Here is an 18,290-nt window from a genome sequence, read left to right as displayed (position 1 = left end):
AATTAAGACAGGAACAATCTACTAATAGTTCCTGGCTTACCAGTACAGGAATGTATGGATGTGGTCACAGAAAATGTAGACCATGTGAATACCTAGAGAGGACAAAAGAATTCAATTCGTTCATAACGAGCGAAAATTTTCCCATTAAATAATGTATAAATTGTATGTCCACTCATGTTATTTACATGCTCAAGTGACGCATGTCGGGTTCAATACATAGGTCTCACCACTAGAGATATCAAATTTAGGATCCGTGCGCATCTCTCTACCATTAGCAGGGACAAGTTATCCACCCCCTAGTTTGTCACTTTGTGGAAATACACAATAGTAATCTAAATACCCTTAAATGGTGTGCCATTGCGGAAGTTAAGATGCCTAAGAGGGGGTTATATGGACAAGCTCCTAGCTAAGAGAGAAATTTTTGGGATGGTTAAATTGAGAACAAGGTATCCAGAGGGCCTTAACGCGAGATACGACATTATCAACTATTGGGACTAACTAATTTTAGATCATGTATACACTAACACTAACCGCTTCAATATTCTAATATTCACATACTAGGTTTCTTATACCAAGTAGTGGGTTTTGCTGATTACTTGCATAACTCTCAGCTTGTACATTTAGTGTACTTTTCCAAAAGATTTTCTCAACTTTCACTGTAATTAAATTTTTTAGTATGCCTTTGTTAGGTCAGTGTATTTAGTCTAGTATTCTTGCAATTTCCAGTGTGTCTTAGGTACACTAACTCACTCTATTTTTCACACCAGACCTATATTGAGTAACTAGGAGTGTTTTGTATAGACTTTGACAGGATTGTTTATTACAAACACGTCTTTGTTGATATAGTCATGAGTTATAACGTATATGCATAGATAGTCCATCTTATAGCTATATACATTTCCAGTGATCCCATGTCCAAATCTATTTGTGACAGATGTAGTACAGTTATTGAATATGAATATAACCAATCGCTGATTATCTTGTATTTTCCTTGTGTACTATGCATTAAACTATACCGGCTGAACACGTGATACGACTGTGATTCACTTTTTTGTTAACCAATCAGGTGGTTTTAATTTCTTTAAGTCACTGAGGGTGTGCACATGGCAGGGTATGATTGCGGCAGATTGCCAAAACGCGTAAGCCGACTGTGCTGCGCATCTTTCAGTCTTTTTGTATAGGGTGGCTTTGTCATCTTTTGTTTTAAATATCCTTAATAAATTGAGTTTTATTTGTATATAGAGCGTGGTCTTCTTTTGTTACTGCGCTAATCTTTTTGTCATAAATTCGCTGTTACAAAAGTTCTGAATCCATCTAAATCTTTTCTTTCTAAATGCAGATTACAAAGGATGACTTCCTTTCATATGACTATATATTGTGCATGGATGAAAGTAATCTAAGGTATGTACGTTTTTTTCTTTTCAATGTTTTTCCAACGTTTAACGTCTGGTTGGCTGCTATAAAACAATTTATCAATTTCTGCTTTAACCTCTTAAGGACATATGACGGAATTTTTCTGTCATAAAACAATTGAGCAAACTGAAAGCTGTGTCCTTAAAGGGTTAAAAAATAAGCACTGAGAACCAGAAAAAGAAACCCTTTGTTATTCAGACCTAATCACATTTGTGACTTAATCAGAGCCGTTACTGCTGAACGGCACTGGAGAAAATCATGGAGTTCAGCTGATTTTCTTCATTACAAATTCATCTTTAACTCCTACTATTCTACTCTTATCTCTAATCTTTCTTGAAACCCAAAACATCTGTTCTCCACTTTCAATACTCTCCTCCGCCCTCCCCCACTTCCTAATACAACTTGTCTGTCAGCTCAAGACTTTGCCAGTCACTTCATTAACAAAATTGACTCCATCAGACATGAAATCAGCTCTCAACATAATTCCATTCTCTCCCCCCCTCACATGCTCTCACTCAACCACAACCCTCATAACCTGAAACTTAGTTCATTCTCCCCTGTTACTGAGGAAGAAGTTTCGGCACTTATACTGCGCTCTCACCTCACTACCTGTCCCCTTGACCCTATCCCCTCACAGCTACTCCCTTCCCTCTCTGCCACCCTTACCCCTATACTAACACACATTTTCAACCTCTCCCTCAGCACTGGTACATTTCCCTCATCGATGAAACATGCACTGGTCACACCTATCCTCAAAAAAACCTTCCCTTGATCCTACCTCCCCATCCAACTACCGCCCTATTTCCCTCCTCCCTCTTGCATCAAAGCTTCTCGAAAAACTAGTATATGCACGCCTATCCCATTTCCTTAAACTCCCTTCTTGACCCGCTGCAATCTGGATTTCGTCCCTATCACTACACAGAGACGGCTATTGTTAAGGTCACCAACGACCTACTTACAGCAAAATCAAAAGGCCACTTCTCTCTGCTTATCCTCCTTGATCTGTCCGCAGCCTTTGACACTGTCGACCACCCTCTTTTGCTCCAAACCCTCCAATCCTTCGGCATCTGTGACACAGCCCTGTCGTGGCTCTCTTCCTATCTGTCAAACCGTACCTTCAGTGTAGCCTTCGCTGGGGCCTCTGCTGCCCCGTCACCACTTTCTGTCGGAGTACCACTAGGCTCTGTCCTCGGTCCCCTTCTCTTCTCAATCTATACGTCATCACTAGGTTCCCTAATAAAGTCCCAGGGTTTCCAATATCATTTGTATGCCGATGACACCCATGTCTACTTCTCTGTACCAGACCTATCTCTTTCCTTGCTAACCCGTGTCACTAACTGTCTTTCTCACATCTCTTCCTGGATGTCCTCTCACTACATCAAGCTAAATCTCTCCAAAACTGAGCTCCTCATTTTCCCCCCTTCTTCCAAAATTTCCACCCCCAATATCTCTAACTGTCGACAACTCCATCATTACCCCTACCCCGCATGCCCGATGTCTCTGGGTCACATTTGACTCAGATCTTTCCTTCATTCCTCGCATTCAGTGCTTGGCTAAAGCCTGCCGCTTCCACCTTAAAAACATATCCAAAATTAGACACTTCCTTACACAAGACACAACTAAGATTTTAATCCACTCTTTCTTTCCCGCCTTGATTACTGCACCTCTGTTCTCTCTGGTCTCCCCACCTGCTGCCTAGCTCCTTTACAATCCATAATGAATGCCTCTGCCAGACTCATCTTCCTTACACGTCTCTCTTCATCTGCTGCTCCTCTCTGCCAATCCCTTCACTGGCTTCCTCTTGCCTCGAGGATCAAAAACAAAATTCTCACTCTGACATACAAAGCCCTCAACTGCACTGCTCCCCTGCACTTGAATTGCAATGGTTCCAGCATCTTCCAGAGAGATGCTTATGTGAAAATTAGATGTTTTCTATGTTCCTAAAGAGACATGAACCCCAACCATTTTTCTTTGATACAGAATATACCCTTTTCTTCTGTTAAGTGTGATCAGTCCACGGGTCATCATTACTTCTGGGATATTACTCCTCCCCAACAGGAAGTGCAAGAGGATTCACCCAGCAGAGCTGCATATAGCTCCTCCCCTCTACGTCACTCCCAGTCATTCTCTTGCACCCAACGACTAGATAGGATGTGTGAGAGGACTATGGTGATTATACTTAGTTTTATATCTTCAATCAAAAGTTTGTTATTTTAAAATAGCACCGGAGTGTGTTATTACCTCTCTGGCAGAGTTTGAAGAAGAATCTACCAGAGTTTTGCTATGATTTTAGCCGGAGTAGTTAAGATCATATTGCTGTTCTCGGCCATCTGAGGAGTGAGGTAAACTTCAGATCAGGGGACAGCGGGCAGATGAATCTGCATAGAGGTATGTAGCAGTTTTTATTTTCTGACAATGGAATTGATGAGAAAATCCTGCCATACCGATATAATGTCATGTATGTATACTTTACACTTCAGTATTCTGGGGAATGGTACTTCACTAGAATTACACTGTAAGAAATACATAAAGCTGTTTAATAACTAGAGATTATGTTTAACGTTTTTGCTGGAATGTAAAATCGTTTTCATTTGCTGAGGTACTGTGTGAATAAATGTTTGGGCACTATTTTTCCACTTGGCAGTTGCTTAATCTGTTTTTCTGACAGTTTCTGTTCTCCCTCACTGCTGTGTGTGAGGGGGAGGGGCCGTTTTTTGGCGCTTTTTCTATGCATCAAATATTTCAGTCAGCAACTCATTGTATTCCCTGCATGATCCGGTTCATCTCTACAGAGCTCAGGGGTCTTCAAAACTTATTTTGAGGGAGGTAATTTCTCTCAGCAGAGCTGTGAGAATTATAGTTTGACTGAGATAAAAAACGTTTATTCTGTAATTTGTTTCCTGCTTTCAGAATTTGTTATCTTTGCTAATGGGATTAAACCTTTGCTAAAGTTGTGTTGTTTACAAGGATTGAGGCTATAACTGTTTCAATTTATTAATTTTCAACTGTCATAGATCTTCTGTGCTTCTTAAAGGCACAGTACATTTTAATATTATTCTAATTGAATTGTATTTCCAAGTTGCAAGTTTATTTGCTAGTGTGTTAAACATGTCTGATTCAGAGGATGATACCTGTGTCATTTGTTGCAATGCCAAAGTGGAGCCCAATAGAAATTTATGTACTAACTGTATTGATGCTACTTTAAATAAAAGTCAATCTGTACAAATTGAACAAATTTCACCAAACAACGAGGGGAGAGTTATGCCGACTAACTCGCCTCACGTGTCAGTACCTACATCTCCCGCTCAGAGGGAGGTGCGTGATATTGTAGCGCCGAGTACATCTGGGCGGCCATTACAAATCACATTACAGGATATGGCTACTGTTATGACTGAGGTTTTGGCTAAATTACCAGAACTAAGAGGTAAGCGTGATCACTCTGGGGTGAGAACAGAGTGCGCTGATAATATTAGGGCCATGTCAGACACTGCGTCACAGGTGGCAGAACATGAGGACGGAGAACTTCATTCTGTGGGTGACGGTTCTGATCCAAACAGACTGGATTCAGATATTTCAAATTTTAAATTTAAACTGGAAAACCTCCGTGTATTACTAGGGGAGGTGTTAGCGGCTCTGAATGATTGTAACACAGTTGCAATACCAGAGAAAATGTGTAGGTTGGATAAATATTTTGCGGTACCGACGAGTACTGAGGTTTTTCCTATACCTAAGAGACTTACTGAAATTGTTACTAAGGAGTGGGATAGACCCGGTGTGCCGTTCTCACCCCCTCCGATATTTAGAAAAATGTTTCCAATAGACGCCACCACAAGGGACTTATGGCAAACGGTCCCTAAGGTGGAGGGAGCAGTTTCTACCTTAGCTAAGCGTACCACTATCCCGGTGGAGGATAGCTGTGCTTTTTCAGATCCAATGGATAAAAAGTTAGAGGGTTACCTTAAGAAAATGTTTGTTCAACAAGGTTTTATATTGCAACCCCTTGCATGCATTGCGCCGATCACGGCTGCAGCGGCATTCTGGATTGAGTCTCTGGAAGAGAACATTGGTTCAGCTACTCTGGACGACATTACGGACAGGCTTAGAGTCCTTAAACTAGCTAATTCATTAATTTCGGAGGCCGTAGTACATCTTACTAAACTTACGGCGAAAAATTCAGGATTAGCCATTCAGGCACGCAGGGCGCTGTGGCTAAAATCCTGGTCAGCTGATGTTACTTCTAAGTCTAAATTGCTTAATATACCTTTCAAAGGGCAGACCTTATTCGGGCCCGGGTTGAAAGAGATTATCGCTGACATTACAGGAGGTAAAGGCCATGCCCTGCCTCAGGACAAAGCCAAAGCCAAGACTAGACAGTCTAATTTTCGTTCCTTTCGTAATTTCAAAGCAGGAGCAGCATCAACTTCCTCTGCACCAAAACAGGAAGGAGCTGTTGCTCGCTACAGACAAGGCTGGAAACCTAACCAGTCCTGGAACAAGGGCAAGCAGACTAGGAAACCTGCTGCTGCCCCTAAAACAGCATGAATTGAGGGCCCCCGATCCGGGATCGGATCTAGAGGGGGGCAGACTTTCTCTCTTCGCCCAGGCTTGGGCAAGAGATGTTCAGGATCCCTGGGCGCTAGAGATAATATCTCAGGGATACCTTCTGGACTTCAAATACTCTCCTCCAAGAGAGAGATTTCATCTGTCAAGATTGTCAACAATCCAGACAAAGAAAGAGGCGTTTCTACGCTGCGTACAAGAGCTCTTGTTAATGGGAGTAATCCATCCAGTTCCACGATCGGAACAGGGACAGGGGTTTTACTCAAATCTGTTTGTGGTTCCCAAAAAAGAGGGAACTTTCAGACCAATCCTGGACTTAAAGATCCTAAACAAATTCCTAAGAGTTCCATCGTTCAAGATGGAGACTATTCGGACAATTTTACCTATGATCCAAGAGGGTCAATACATGACCACTGTAGATTTAAAAGATGCTTTCCTTCACATACCGATTCACAAAGATCATTATCGGTACCTAAGGTTTGCCTTCCTAGACAGGCATTACCAGTTTGTGGCTCTTCCATTCGGATTGGCTACAGCTCCAAGAATCTTCACAAAGGTTCTGGGTGCTCTTCTGGCGGTACTAAGACCGCGGGGAATCTCGGTAGCTCCATACCTAGACGACATTCTGATACAAGCTTCAAGCTTTCAAACTGCCAAGTCTCATACAGAGTTAGTGCTGGCATTTCTAAGGTCACATGGATGGAAGGTGAACGAAAAGAAAAGTTCACTCGTTCCACTCACAAGAGTTCCCTTCCTGGGGACTCTTATAGATTCTGTAGAAATGAAGATTTACCTGACAGAGGACAGGCTAACAAGACTTCAAAGTGCTTGCCGCACCCTTCATTCCATTCAACACCCGTCAGTGGCTCAATGCATGGAGGTAATCGGCTTAATGGTAGCGGCAATGGACATAGTACCCTTTGCACGCTTACACCTCAGACCACTGCAACTGTGCATGCTAAGTCAGTGGAATGGGGATTACTCAGACTTATCCCCGTCTCTGAATCTGGATCAAGAGACCAGAAATTCTCTTCTATGGTGGCTTTCTCGGCCACATCTGTCCAGGGGGATGCCATTCAGCAGACCAGACTGGACAATTGTAACAACAGACGCCAGCCTTCTAGGTTGGGGTGCCGTCTGGAATTCTCTGAAGGCTCAGGGACAATGGAGTCAGGAGGAGAGTCTCCTGCCAATAAACATTCTGGAATTGAGAGCAGTTCTCAATGCCCTCCTGGCTTGGCCCCAGTTGACAACTCGGGGGTTCATCAGGTTTCAGTCGGACAACATCACGACTGTAGCTTACATCAACCATCAGGGAGGGACAAGAAGCTCCCTAGCTATGATGGAAGTATCAAAGATAATTTGCTGGGCAGAGTCTCACTCTTGCCACCTGTCAGCAATCCACATCCCGGGAGTGGAGAACTGGGAGGCGGATTTCTTAAGTCGTCAGACTTTTCATCCGGGGGAGTGGGAACTTCATCCGGAGGTCTTTGCCCAAATACTTCGACGTTGGGGCAAACCAGAGATAGATCTCATGGCGTCTCAACAGAACGCCAAGCTTCCTCGTTACGGGTCCAGATCCAGGGATCCAGGAGCAGTCCTGATAGATGCTCTGACAGCACCTTGGGACTTCAGGATGGCTTACGTTTTTCCACCCTTCCCGTTGCTTCCTCGATTGATTGCCAGAATCAAACAAGAGAGAGCATCAGTGATTCTAATAGCACCTGCGTGGCCACGCAGGACTTGGTATGCAGACCTGGTGGACATGTCATCCTGTCCACCTTGGTCTCTACCTCTGAAACAGGACCTTCTGATACAGGGTCCCTTCAAACATCAAAATCTAACTTCTCTGAAGCTGACTGCTTGGAAATTGAACGCTTGATTTTATCAAGACGTGGATTTTCTGAGTCAGTTATTGATACCTTAATACAGGCTAGGAAACCTGTTACCAGAAAGATTTACCATAAGATATGGCGTAAATACCTATATTGGTGTGAATCCAAAGGTTACTCTTGGAGTAAGGTTAGGATTCCTAGGATATTGTCTTTTCTACAAGAAGGTTTAGAAAAGGGTTTATCTGCTAGTTCATTAAAGGGACAGATCTCAGCTCTGTCCATTCTGTTACACAAACGTCTGTCAGAAGTTCCTGACGTCCAGGCTTTTTGTCAGGCTTTGGCCAGAATTAAGCCTGTGTTTAAAACTGTTGCTCCACCATGGAGTTTAAACCTTGTTCTTAATGTTTTACAGGGCGTTCCGTTTGAACCCCTTCATTCCATTGATATAAAGTTGTTATCTTGGAAAGTTCTATTTTTAATGGCTATTTCCTCGGCTCGAAGAGTCTCTGAATTATCAGCCTTACATTGTGATTCTCCTTATTTGATTTTTCATTCGGATAAGGTAGTCCTGCATACTAAACCTGGGTTCTTACCTAAGGTAGTTACTAACAGGAATATCAATCAAGAGATTGTTGTTCCTTCCTTATGCCCAAATCCTTCTTCAAAGAAGGAACGTCTACTGCACAACCTGGATGTAGTCCGTGCTCTAAAATTTTACTTACAGGCAACTAAGGAATTTCGACAAACGTCTTCTCTGTTTGTCATTTACTCTGGGCAGAGGAGAGGTCAAAAAGCTTCCGCTACCTCTCTTTCTTTTTGGCTTCGTAGCATAATTCGTTTAGCTTATGAGACTGCTGGACAGCAGCCTCCTGAAAGAATTACAGCTCATTCTACTAGAGCTGTGGCTTCCACTTGGGCCTTCAAGAATGAGGCCTCTGAACAGATTTGCAAGGCTGCAACTTGGTCTTCGCTTCATACTTTTTCCAAATTTTACAAATTTGACACTTTTGCTTCATCGGAGGCTATTTTTGGGAGAAAGGTTCTTCAGGCAGTGGTTCCTTCTGTATAAAGAGCCTGCCTATCCCTCCCGTCATCCGTGTACTTTTGCTTTGGTATTGGTATCCCAGAAGTAATGATGACCCGTGGACTGATCACACTTAACAGAAGAAAACATAATTTATGCTTACCTGATAAATTCCTTTCTTCTGTAGTGTGATCAGTCCACGGCCCGCCCTGTTTTTAAGGCAGGTAAATATTTTTTGATTTATACTCCAGTCACCACTTCACCCTTGGCTTTTCCTTTCTCGTTGGTCCTTGGTCGAATGACTGGGAGTGACGTAGAGGGGAGGAGCTATATGCAGCTCTGCTGGGTGAATCCTCTTGCACTTCCTGTTGGGGAGGAGTAATATCCCAGAAGTAATGATGACCCGTTGACTGATCACACTACAGAAGAAAGGAATTTATCAGGTAAGCATAAATTATGTTTTTTTTCCCCCTCTCTTTTCAAATTTACTACTAATATCAAGTTTGCTGTATTCTCTGGTATTTTGTTGAAGAGCATACCTAGAATAGTGTGCACGTGTCTGAAGCACTATATGGCTGCAAACACTGTGGCCATCTAGTGCTCTAGCAAACCTTGTAATCTTGCTATACTGCTGCCATATAGTGCTCTAGACACGTGCATGCTCTAGAGCTAACCTACCTGCTTTTCAATAAAGGATACTAAGAGTAAATTTGATAATAGATATAAATTGGAAACACTATTGGAACAGGGCTCACTCCTGGAAGCACCAGGCTCTAGTGAACTAGACAACAGGGAAAATGGTAGGGAAGAAAACCATTTAAGAATACACTTATAGCACTCAAAGCAGAGAAATACTAATGCTATGTCTTATAAATAGGCACACATGGGCTCAAGAGGTAATTCGCTTGAATATATTTTTGAACCATAACTTTTATTAAAAATGCAAAAAAATATTAAAATACTGGGATGTGTATTTATAATCAACAGGATTATCAGTCATTAGATCAGTACCATGTACCAGAAAGTAAAAGGATGTCAGGTTGAACACCTGGATAAGGTGGAATTATGTCAGTATGATTGGTGTAAACGGTAATGGAGTACAGTGTGCAATGGCAAAGTCCCAGCTGAATAACTGGAACTACAGATTCCCTGCGTATCCTGTCCTTGGGGGGAAACCAAGAGAATGAAGGGGTAAAGATAATGCCTGATTCTCTCTATTATATTATTTTCCCTATATGGAAAATAACAATATACAGAGATGTCAGTAACTGCAACATATAGCCTGAAGAATAAGGAATTGTTAAAGATACAAAGAGTATCAAATATCTTATGTAACCATATTATGGATACTTAATCCATAATGTATCGATACTAGTCTGATGTCATTCAACTATACAGTACTCATGTTAGTTAATCACTGAAGTTAAGAATCCACAGTATGCCAAATTAATACTGGCATCAGAATATATCTAGTGGATTTGTAAAGTGTGGGTAAATCGGTAATATTGTGCTGATAATCAACACTCTCTCTTAGTGTAACAATCTATTCTTATCTCATAGATAGTTGGAGATAGATGTATGCTCTTGTTAAGTGTATCCAGTCCACGGATCATCCATTACTTGTGGGATATTCTCCTTCCCAACAGGAAGTTGCAAGAGGATCACCCACAGCAGATCTGCTATATAGCTCCTCCCCTCACTGCCATATCCAGTCATTCTCTTGCAACTCTCAACAAAGATGGAGGTAGTAAGAGGAGAGTGGTGTATTATAGTTAGTTGTTTTTTTTTCTTCAATCAAAAGTTTGTTATTTTTAAATGGTACCGGAGTGTACTATTTTTCTCTCAGGCAGCATTAGAAGAAGAATCTGCCTGCGTGTTCTATGATCTTAGCAGAAGTAACTAAGATCCACTGCCGTTCTCACATATTCTGAGGAGTGAGGTAACTTCAGAGGGGGAATGGCGTTCAGGTTATCCTGCAATAAGGTATGTGCAGTTAAAATATTTCTAGGGATGGAATTTGCTAGAAAATTCTGCTGATACCGGATTAATGTAAGTTAAGCCTAAATACAGTGATTTAATAGCGACTGGTATCGGGCTTATTACCAGAGATACATAAATATAAAATATAAAAGTGCAATATAAAACATTTGCTGGCATGTTTAATCGTTTTTATATATGCTTGGTGATAAAATTTATTGGGGCTTAGTTTTTTTCCACATGGCTGGCTTAATTTTTGCCTAGAAACAGTTTCCTGAGGCTTTCCACTGTAATATGAGTGGGAGGGGCCTATTTTAGCGCTTTTCTGCGTAGCTAAGATTACAGACAGAGACACTCAGCTTCCCTCTGCATGATACAGGACATCTCTGAAGGGCTCAAAAGGCTTCAAAAGTCGTGTTTGAGGAGGGTAACAACCACAGTAGACCTGTGGCAGTTGTTGTGACTAGTTTTAAAAATGTTTTTTTCATTGTTGTTCCGTTTTTGGTATTAAGGGGTTAATCATCCATTTGCAAGTGGGTGCAATGCTCTGCTAACTTGTTATATACACTGTAAAAATTTCGTTAGTGTAACTGCCTTTTTTCACTGTTATTTCAAATTTTGACAAATTGTTTTTCTTAAAGGCGCAGTAACGTTTTTTATATTGCTTGTTAACTTGGTTTAAAGTGTTTTCCAAGCTTGCTAGTCTCATTGCTAGTCTGTACAAACATGTCTGACACAGGGGAAACTACTTATTCATTATGTTTAAAAGCCATGGTGGAGCCCCATAGGAGAATGTGTACTAAATGTATTGATTTCACCTTTAACAGTAAAGATCAGTCTTTATCTATAAAAGAATTATCACCATAGGGTTCTGTCGAGGGGGAAGTTATGCCGACTAACTCTCCCCACGTGTCGGACCCTTTGCCTCCCGCTCAAGGGACGCACGCTAATATGGCGCCAAGTACATCAGGGACGCCCATAGCGATTACTTTGCAGGACATGGCTGCGATCATGGATAATACCCTGTCAGGGAAACCTGATTCAGAGATCTCTAATTTTAAATTTAAGCTTGACAACCTCCGTGTATTGCTTGGGGAGTTGTTAGCTGCTCTGAATGACTGTGACACAATTGCAGTGCCAGATAAATTGTGTAGACTGGATAAATACTATGCAGTGCCGGTGTGTACTGATGTTTTTCCAATACCTAAAAGGTTTACAGAAATTATTAGTAAGGAGTGGGATAGACCCGGTGTGCCGTTTTCCCCCCCTCTTATATTTAGAAAAATGTTTCCCATTGAAGCCACTACACGGGACTTATGGCAGACGGTCCCTAAGGTGGAGGGAGCAGTTTCTATTTTAGCAAAGCGTACCACTATCCCGGTTGAGGACAGTTGTGCTTTTTCAGATCCAATGGATAAAAAATTAGAGGGTTACCTTAAGAAAATGTTTATTCAATGTGAGGTATGGGTTTGGACCTGCGCCAACTTGCCCCTATAAGCCTAAGGGTGGTGGCACCTAGTAGCCACCAGGGTGGTGATTGGTATATGTGAAAATATCCCTTAAGGCGCCTATCAAAGATGGCAGAGGGTAAAAGATAGATGTGGCAGGCTAATCTGGACTGCAGGATGTTTCGGTGCTTAGACCGAATGTGTGAGTACTGGATGAAAACTCAGGTGTCAGAGGTACAGGGGAAGGATTAGTATTCCCGGTCCTAGGTGCAATAATATCCGATATATAATACAATGTATGAAATATATTTAATAAGGACGATTAAAATTACTTTGATCATAAAAACATACTAAACTTTAAAAGCATAAATACATACAATTACAAAAATAAGCAAATACAAAATTTATATATATCATGGATCCATGATAAACATTAGCTATAAAAAATGAAAAGGTATTAAAAACAATATTACAATGGTACCGCACTGACTAAGTCGTTATAAATAAATGAATAGATAAAATGACTTGAGTAAATGAGATAGGAAAGGATGTCCTTAAGGTATAGCCAATCTTGTGCAGAGGCTATGAAATGAAATAGAGTGCTAGAGTCCTGCGTGTGAATGACACAAAGATGGGTGTCCAAATAAAATGTCTAAAAATACAAAAAAGATGGAGTCCAGACTGTGTAAAAATCCTGTAGTGAAGAAAATCCTGTGTTGAAAAATCCTGTGTGTAAAATCCTGTGTAAAAAATCCTATGTCAAAGGTGTGTTCAAAAATAATACAATGTTTCAACTGAAAAAGTACTACAATGTATCACCTGAAAAAATATGTGTTTGTCCAAAACACTGAGTGTTTAAAAATAAGTGATACAAAATGTGCCAGTTCCGAAAATAATTTTGTGATAATTCCAAAGAAAATATATATATTTTTTGTGACAGTTTCAAAAAAATATATTTATAGTGTTCCAAGAGAATATGTGTAAATCAAAAATAGCGTAGAAGATATGTGACTGTGTATCAGCAAAGTGGTGCTGGCCGGGGAGGACTCCTAAAAATCCTCTAAGAATGAATTCCTAAAAGACGATTTCCAACCTAGAAGGAAAACAAAAACAACATAGTGCAATAATGTTTTTAGCATTAAAGAGATATGGAAATAGGCTTACCAATCGGTCAACGCGTTTCGGCCCTGGAACAGGCCTTTATCAAGACTGATTGTAAGGTGAATTTGGTAGCCTTTTAAAGTCCCTAAACCGGAAGTTGCTTTGTTTCGTTTCCGGTTTTTCGTTATCAAAATTCGTTTCAAAATATCAAAATTAGTATTAGTGCTTCTTATAATTTATAAACCTACTAGTTTGATAACAGACTGATTCTTAAAAATGTAAATTGGACTTTAAGCCTGAGATCGTTATTATTTATTATTTACCCCCTCGTTTTTGTGACGTCACTTCCGGTGTCTTTTGTGGAACATCAATCATTTTACAGCCCCTTGCATGCATTGCGCCTGTCGCTGCTGCGGCGGCATTCTGGTTTGAGGCCCTGGAAGAGGCCATCCATTCAGCTCCATTGACTGAAATCATTGACAAGCTTAGAACACTTAAGCTAGCTAACTCATTTGTTTCTGATGCCATTGTTCATTTGACTAAACTAACGGCTAAGAATTCCGGATTCGCCATCCAGGCGCGTAGGGCGATATGGCTAAATTACTCAACATTCCTTTCAAGGGGCAGACCTTATTCAGGCCTGGTTTGAAAGAAATTTGAAAGAAATTATTGCTGACATTACTGGAGGTAAGGGTCATACCCTTCCTCAGGACAGGGCCAAATCAAGGGCCAAACAGTCTAATTTTCGTGCCTTTCGAAATTTCAAGGCAGGTGCAGCATCAACTTCCTCTGCTTCAAAACAAGAGGGAACTTTTGCTCAATCCAAGCAGGCCTGGAAATCTAACCAGTCCTGGAACAAGGGCAAGCAGACCAGAAAGCCTGCTGCTGCCTCCAAGACAGCATGAAGGAACGGACCCCTATCCGGCAACGGATTTAGTAGGGGGCAGACTTTCTCTCTTCAAACCAGATAAAGAAAGAGGCATTCCTAAGCTGCGTACAAGACCTCCTAGTAATGGGAGTGATCCATCCAGTTCCGCGGACGGAACAAGGACAGGGTTTTTATTCAAATCTGTTTGTGGTCCCCAAAAAAGAGGGAACCTTCAGACCAATTTTGGATCTAAAGATCTTAAACAAATTCCTCAGAGTTCCATCATTCAAGATGGAAACTATTCGAACCATCTTACCCATGATCCAAGAGGGTCAGTACATGACCACAGTGGACTTAAAGGATGCCTACCTTCACATTCCGATTCACAAGAATCATCATCGGTTCCTGAGGTTTGCCTTTCTAGACAGGCATTACCAATTTGTAGCTCTTCCCTTTGGGTTGGCTACAGCCCCAATAATTTTTACAAAGGTTCTGGGCTCACTTCTGGCGGTTCTAAGACCGCGAGGCATAGCGGTTGCTCCTTATCTAGACGACATCCTGATACAGGCGTCAAGCTTTCAAATTGCCAAGTCTCATACAGAGATAGTTCTGGCATTTCTGAGGTCACATGGGTGGAAAGTGAACGAAGAAAAGAGTTCACTATCTCCTCTCACAAGGGTTTCCTTCCTAGGGACTCTTATAGATTCTGTAGAAATGAAAATTTACCTGACGGAGTCCAGGTTATTAACACTTCTAAATGCTTGCCGTGTTCTTCACTCCACTCCGCGCCCTGCGGTGGCTCAGTGCATGGAGGTAATCGGCTTAATGGTAGCGGCGATGGACATAGTGCCATTTGCGCGCCTGCATCTCAGACCGCTGCAATTATGCATGCTCAGTCAGTGGAATGGGGATTACAGATTTGTCCCCTCTACTAAATCTTGATCAGGAAACAAGAGATTCTCTTCTCTGGTGGTTATCTCGGGTCCACCTGTCCAAGGGTATGACCTTTCGCAGACCAGATTGGACGATTGTAACAACAGATGCCAGCCTTTTAGGTTGGGGTGCAGTCTGGAACTCCCTGAAGGCTCAGGGTTCATGGACTCAGGAGGAGAAACTCCTCCCAATAAATATTCTGGAGTTAAGAGCAATATTCAATGCTCTTCTAGCTTGGCCTCAGTTAGCAACACTGAGGTTCATCAGATTTCAGTCGGACAACATCACGACTGTGGCTTACATCAACCATTAAGGGGGAACCAAGAGTTCCCTAGCGATGTCGGAAGTCTCCAAGATAATTCGCTGGGCAGAGACTCACTCTTGCCACCTATCAGCGATCCATATCCCGGGCGTAGAGAACTGGGAGGCGGATTTTCTAAGTCGTCAGACTTTTCATCCAGGGGAGTGGGAGCTCCATCCGGAGGTGTTCGCTCAATTGGTCCATCGTTGGGGCAAACCAGAACTGGATCTCATGGCGTCTCGCCAGAATGCCAAGCTTCCTTGTTACGGATCCAGGTCCAGGGACCCAGAAGTGACGCTGATAGATGCTCTAGCAGCTCCTTGGTTCTTCAACCTGGCTTATGTGTTTCCACCGTTTCCTCTGCTCCCTCGACTGATTGCCAAAATCAGACAGGAGAGAGCATCGGTGATTCTGATAGCGCCTGCGTGGCCACGCAGGACCTGGTATGCAGACCTAGTGGACATGTCATCCTTTCCACCATGGACTCTGCCTCTGAGACAAGACCTAATACAAGGTCCTTTCAATCATCCAAATCTAATTTCTCTGAGACTGACTGCATGGAGATTGAACGCTTGATTCTATCAAAGCGTGGCTTCTCTGAGTCAGTCATTGATACCTTTAATACAGGCACGAAAGCCTGTCACCCGGAAAATCTACCACAAGATATGGCGTAAATATCTTCATTGGTGTGAATCCAAGAATTACTCATGGAGTAGGGTTAGGATTCCTAGGATATTATCCTTCCTCCAAGAGGGTTTGGACAAAGGATTATCAGCTAGTTCTTTAAAAGGACAGATTTCTGCTCTGTCTATTCTTTTACACAAGCGTCTGGCAGAAGTTCCAGACGTTCAGGCATTTTGTCAGGCTTTAGTGAGAATTAAGCCTGTGTTTAAACCTGTTGCTCCTCCATGGAGCTTAAACTTGGTTCTTAAAGTTCTTCAAGGGGTTCCGTTTGAACCCCTTCATTCTATTGATATCAAACTTCTATCATGGAAAGTTCTGTTTCTGATGGCTATTTCCTCGGCTCGAAGAGTCTGAGTTATCTGCCTTACATTGTGATTCTCCTTATCTGATCTTTCATTCAGATAAAGTAGTTCTGCGTACAAAACCCGGGTTTTTACCCAAGGTGGTTTCTAACAAGAATATCAATCAAGAGATTGTTGTTCCATCATTATGTCCTAATCCTTCTTCAAAGATGGAACGTCTTTTGCATAATCTAGACATAGTTCGTGCCTTGAAGTTTTACTTACAAGCTACCAAAGATTTTTGTCAAACATCTAACCTGTTTGTTGTTTATTCTGGACAGAGGAGAGGTCAAAAGGCCTTGGCAACCTCTCTTTTTGGCTTCGGAGTATAATCCGTTTAGCCTATGAGACTGCTAGACAGCAGCCCCCTGAAAGGATTACAGCTCATTCTACTAGAGCTGTGGCTTCCACCTGGGCCTTTAAAAATGAGGCTTCTGTTGAACAGATTTGCAAGGCTGCGACTTGGTCTTCGCTTCATACCTTTTCCAAATTTTACAAATTTGATACTTTTGCTTCTTCGGAGGCTGTTTTTGGGAGACAGGTTCTACAGGCAGTGGTTCTTTCCATTTTAAGTTCCTGCCTTTTAAGGCAGGTCTAAATTTTAATTAAACTACAGTCACCACTGCACCCTATGGTTTCTCCTTTCTCGGCTTGTTTCGGTCGAATGACTGGATATGGCAGTGAGGGGAGGAGCTATATAGCAGCTCTGCTGTGGGTGATCCTCTTGCAACTTCCTGTTGGGAAGGAGAATATCCCACAAGTAATGGATGATCCGTGGACTGGAGATATATATATATATATATATATATATATATATATATATATATATATATATATATATATATATATATATATATATATATATATATATATATATATATATATATATATATATATATATATATATATATATATATATATATATATATATATATATATATATATATATATATATAGTATTTTGGAAAAGATACATAGACGATATTCTGATCATTTGGGATGGGGACCCTTTAAGCTGGTCTATATTTACGGAACAACTAAATTCAAACAATATGAATCTAAAATTTTACAGGGAGTTCAGATATAAGGGAGATAAACTTCCTAGATGTGGTTCTGTGCAGTGTAGAGAACCAAGTAGGCACAAGAGGCTACAGGAAAGACGGATACCAATGGTTTTCTGGATGCCCGGAGTAGTCACCATCTAAAATGGATTTAAAATGTACCCTTTGGGTGGTTCCAGAGAATCTGAAGAAATTGTAGCCGCCTGGAAGATTTTGAGGATGAAACCACAAGATTAAAGGACGGTTTCAAGCAAAATATTTCAAACCAGATACTATAGAGAGAGCATATAGTAAAGCAAAAGGTGAAAATATAATAAGGTGCAAATATTAAAATTAAAGACATACTAAAAACAGGGCCAGAAGGTAAGAACAAAAGAAGTCTGAGTTTTGTCACCACTTTTAATACTGGCTACACTCAAATTAAAAATATTTTCAAGAAACATTGGGACATATTGAGAAAAGATCCTTTGTTGAACAACAACATAGGAAAATATCCTGAAGGAATATTTTTAAGAAAAATAAATGCATAAAAAACATTCTCTGAGTATTATTAGAGAACCTAGTAAAGATTAAAAAAAAGTACATGTTTACCTTCTATAACTGACTTCTTTAAATGTTTTAGGAAGAGCTGTGTCTGTCGCCACACACATCACTCAAAAGACTATAATGAAATTACTGGAGTGGATGATAAGGGTAGAACCTATAACATCAAGGGCAAGTTAAATTGCAAGTCAGACTATGTTG

The 18,290-nt window shown here is 41.2% G+C and overlaps 1 protein-coding gene across 2 annotated transcripts in view; it reads left to right on the top strand.

Moving 5' to 3' along the window:
• ACP1 (acid phosphatase 1) overlaps nucleotides 1-18,290 on the top strand; it is a 67,246-nt gene that overhangs the window by 21,244 nt on the left and 27,712 nt on the right. For both annotated transcript variants that reach the window (XM_053709738.1, XM_053709737.1), the window contains exon 4: nucleotides 1,340-1,401. In XM_053709738.1, the coding sequence (XP_053565713.1) occupies nucleotides 1,340-1,401 (62 nt within the window). The remainder of the gene's footprint in view (nucleotides 1-1,339; nucleotides 1,402-18,290) is intronic.

This window comes from Bombina bombina, chromosome 4 (genome assembly GCF_027579735.1).
Source record: "Bombina bombina isolate aBomBom1 chromosome 4, aBomBom1.pri, whole genome shotgun sequence".
In the NCBI taxonomy this organism is placed as follows: Eukaryota; Metazoa; Chordata; class Amphibia; order Anura; family Bombinatoridae; genus Bombina; species Bombina bombina.
Note: the sequence above shows the minus strand (reverse complement) of the source record. Positions and strands in the feature narration are given on the sequence as shown.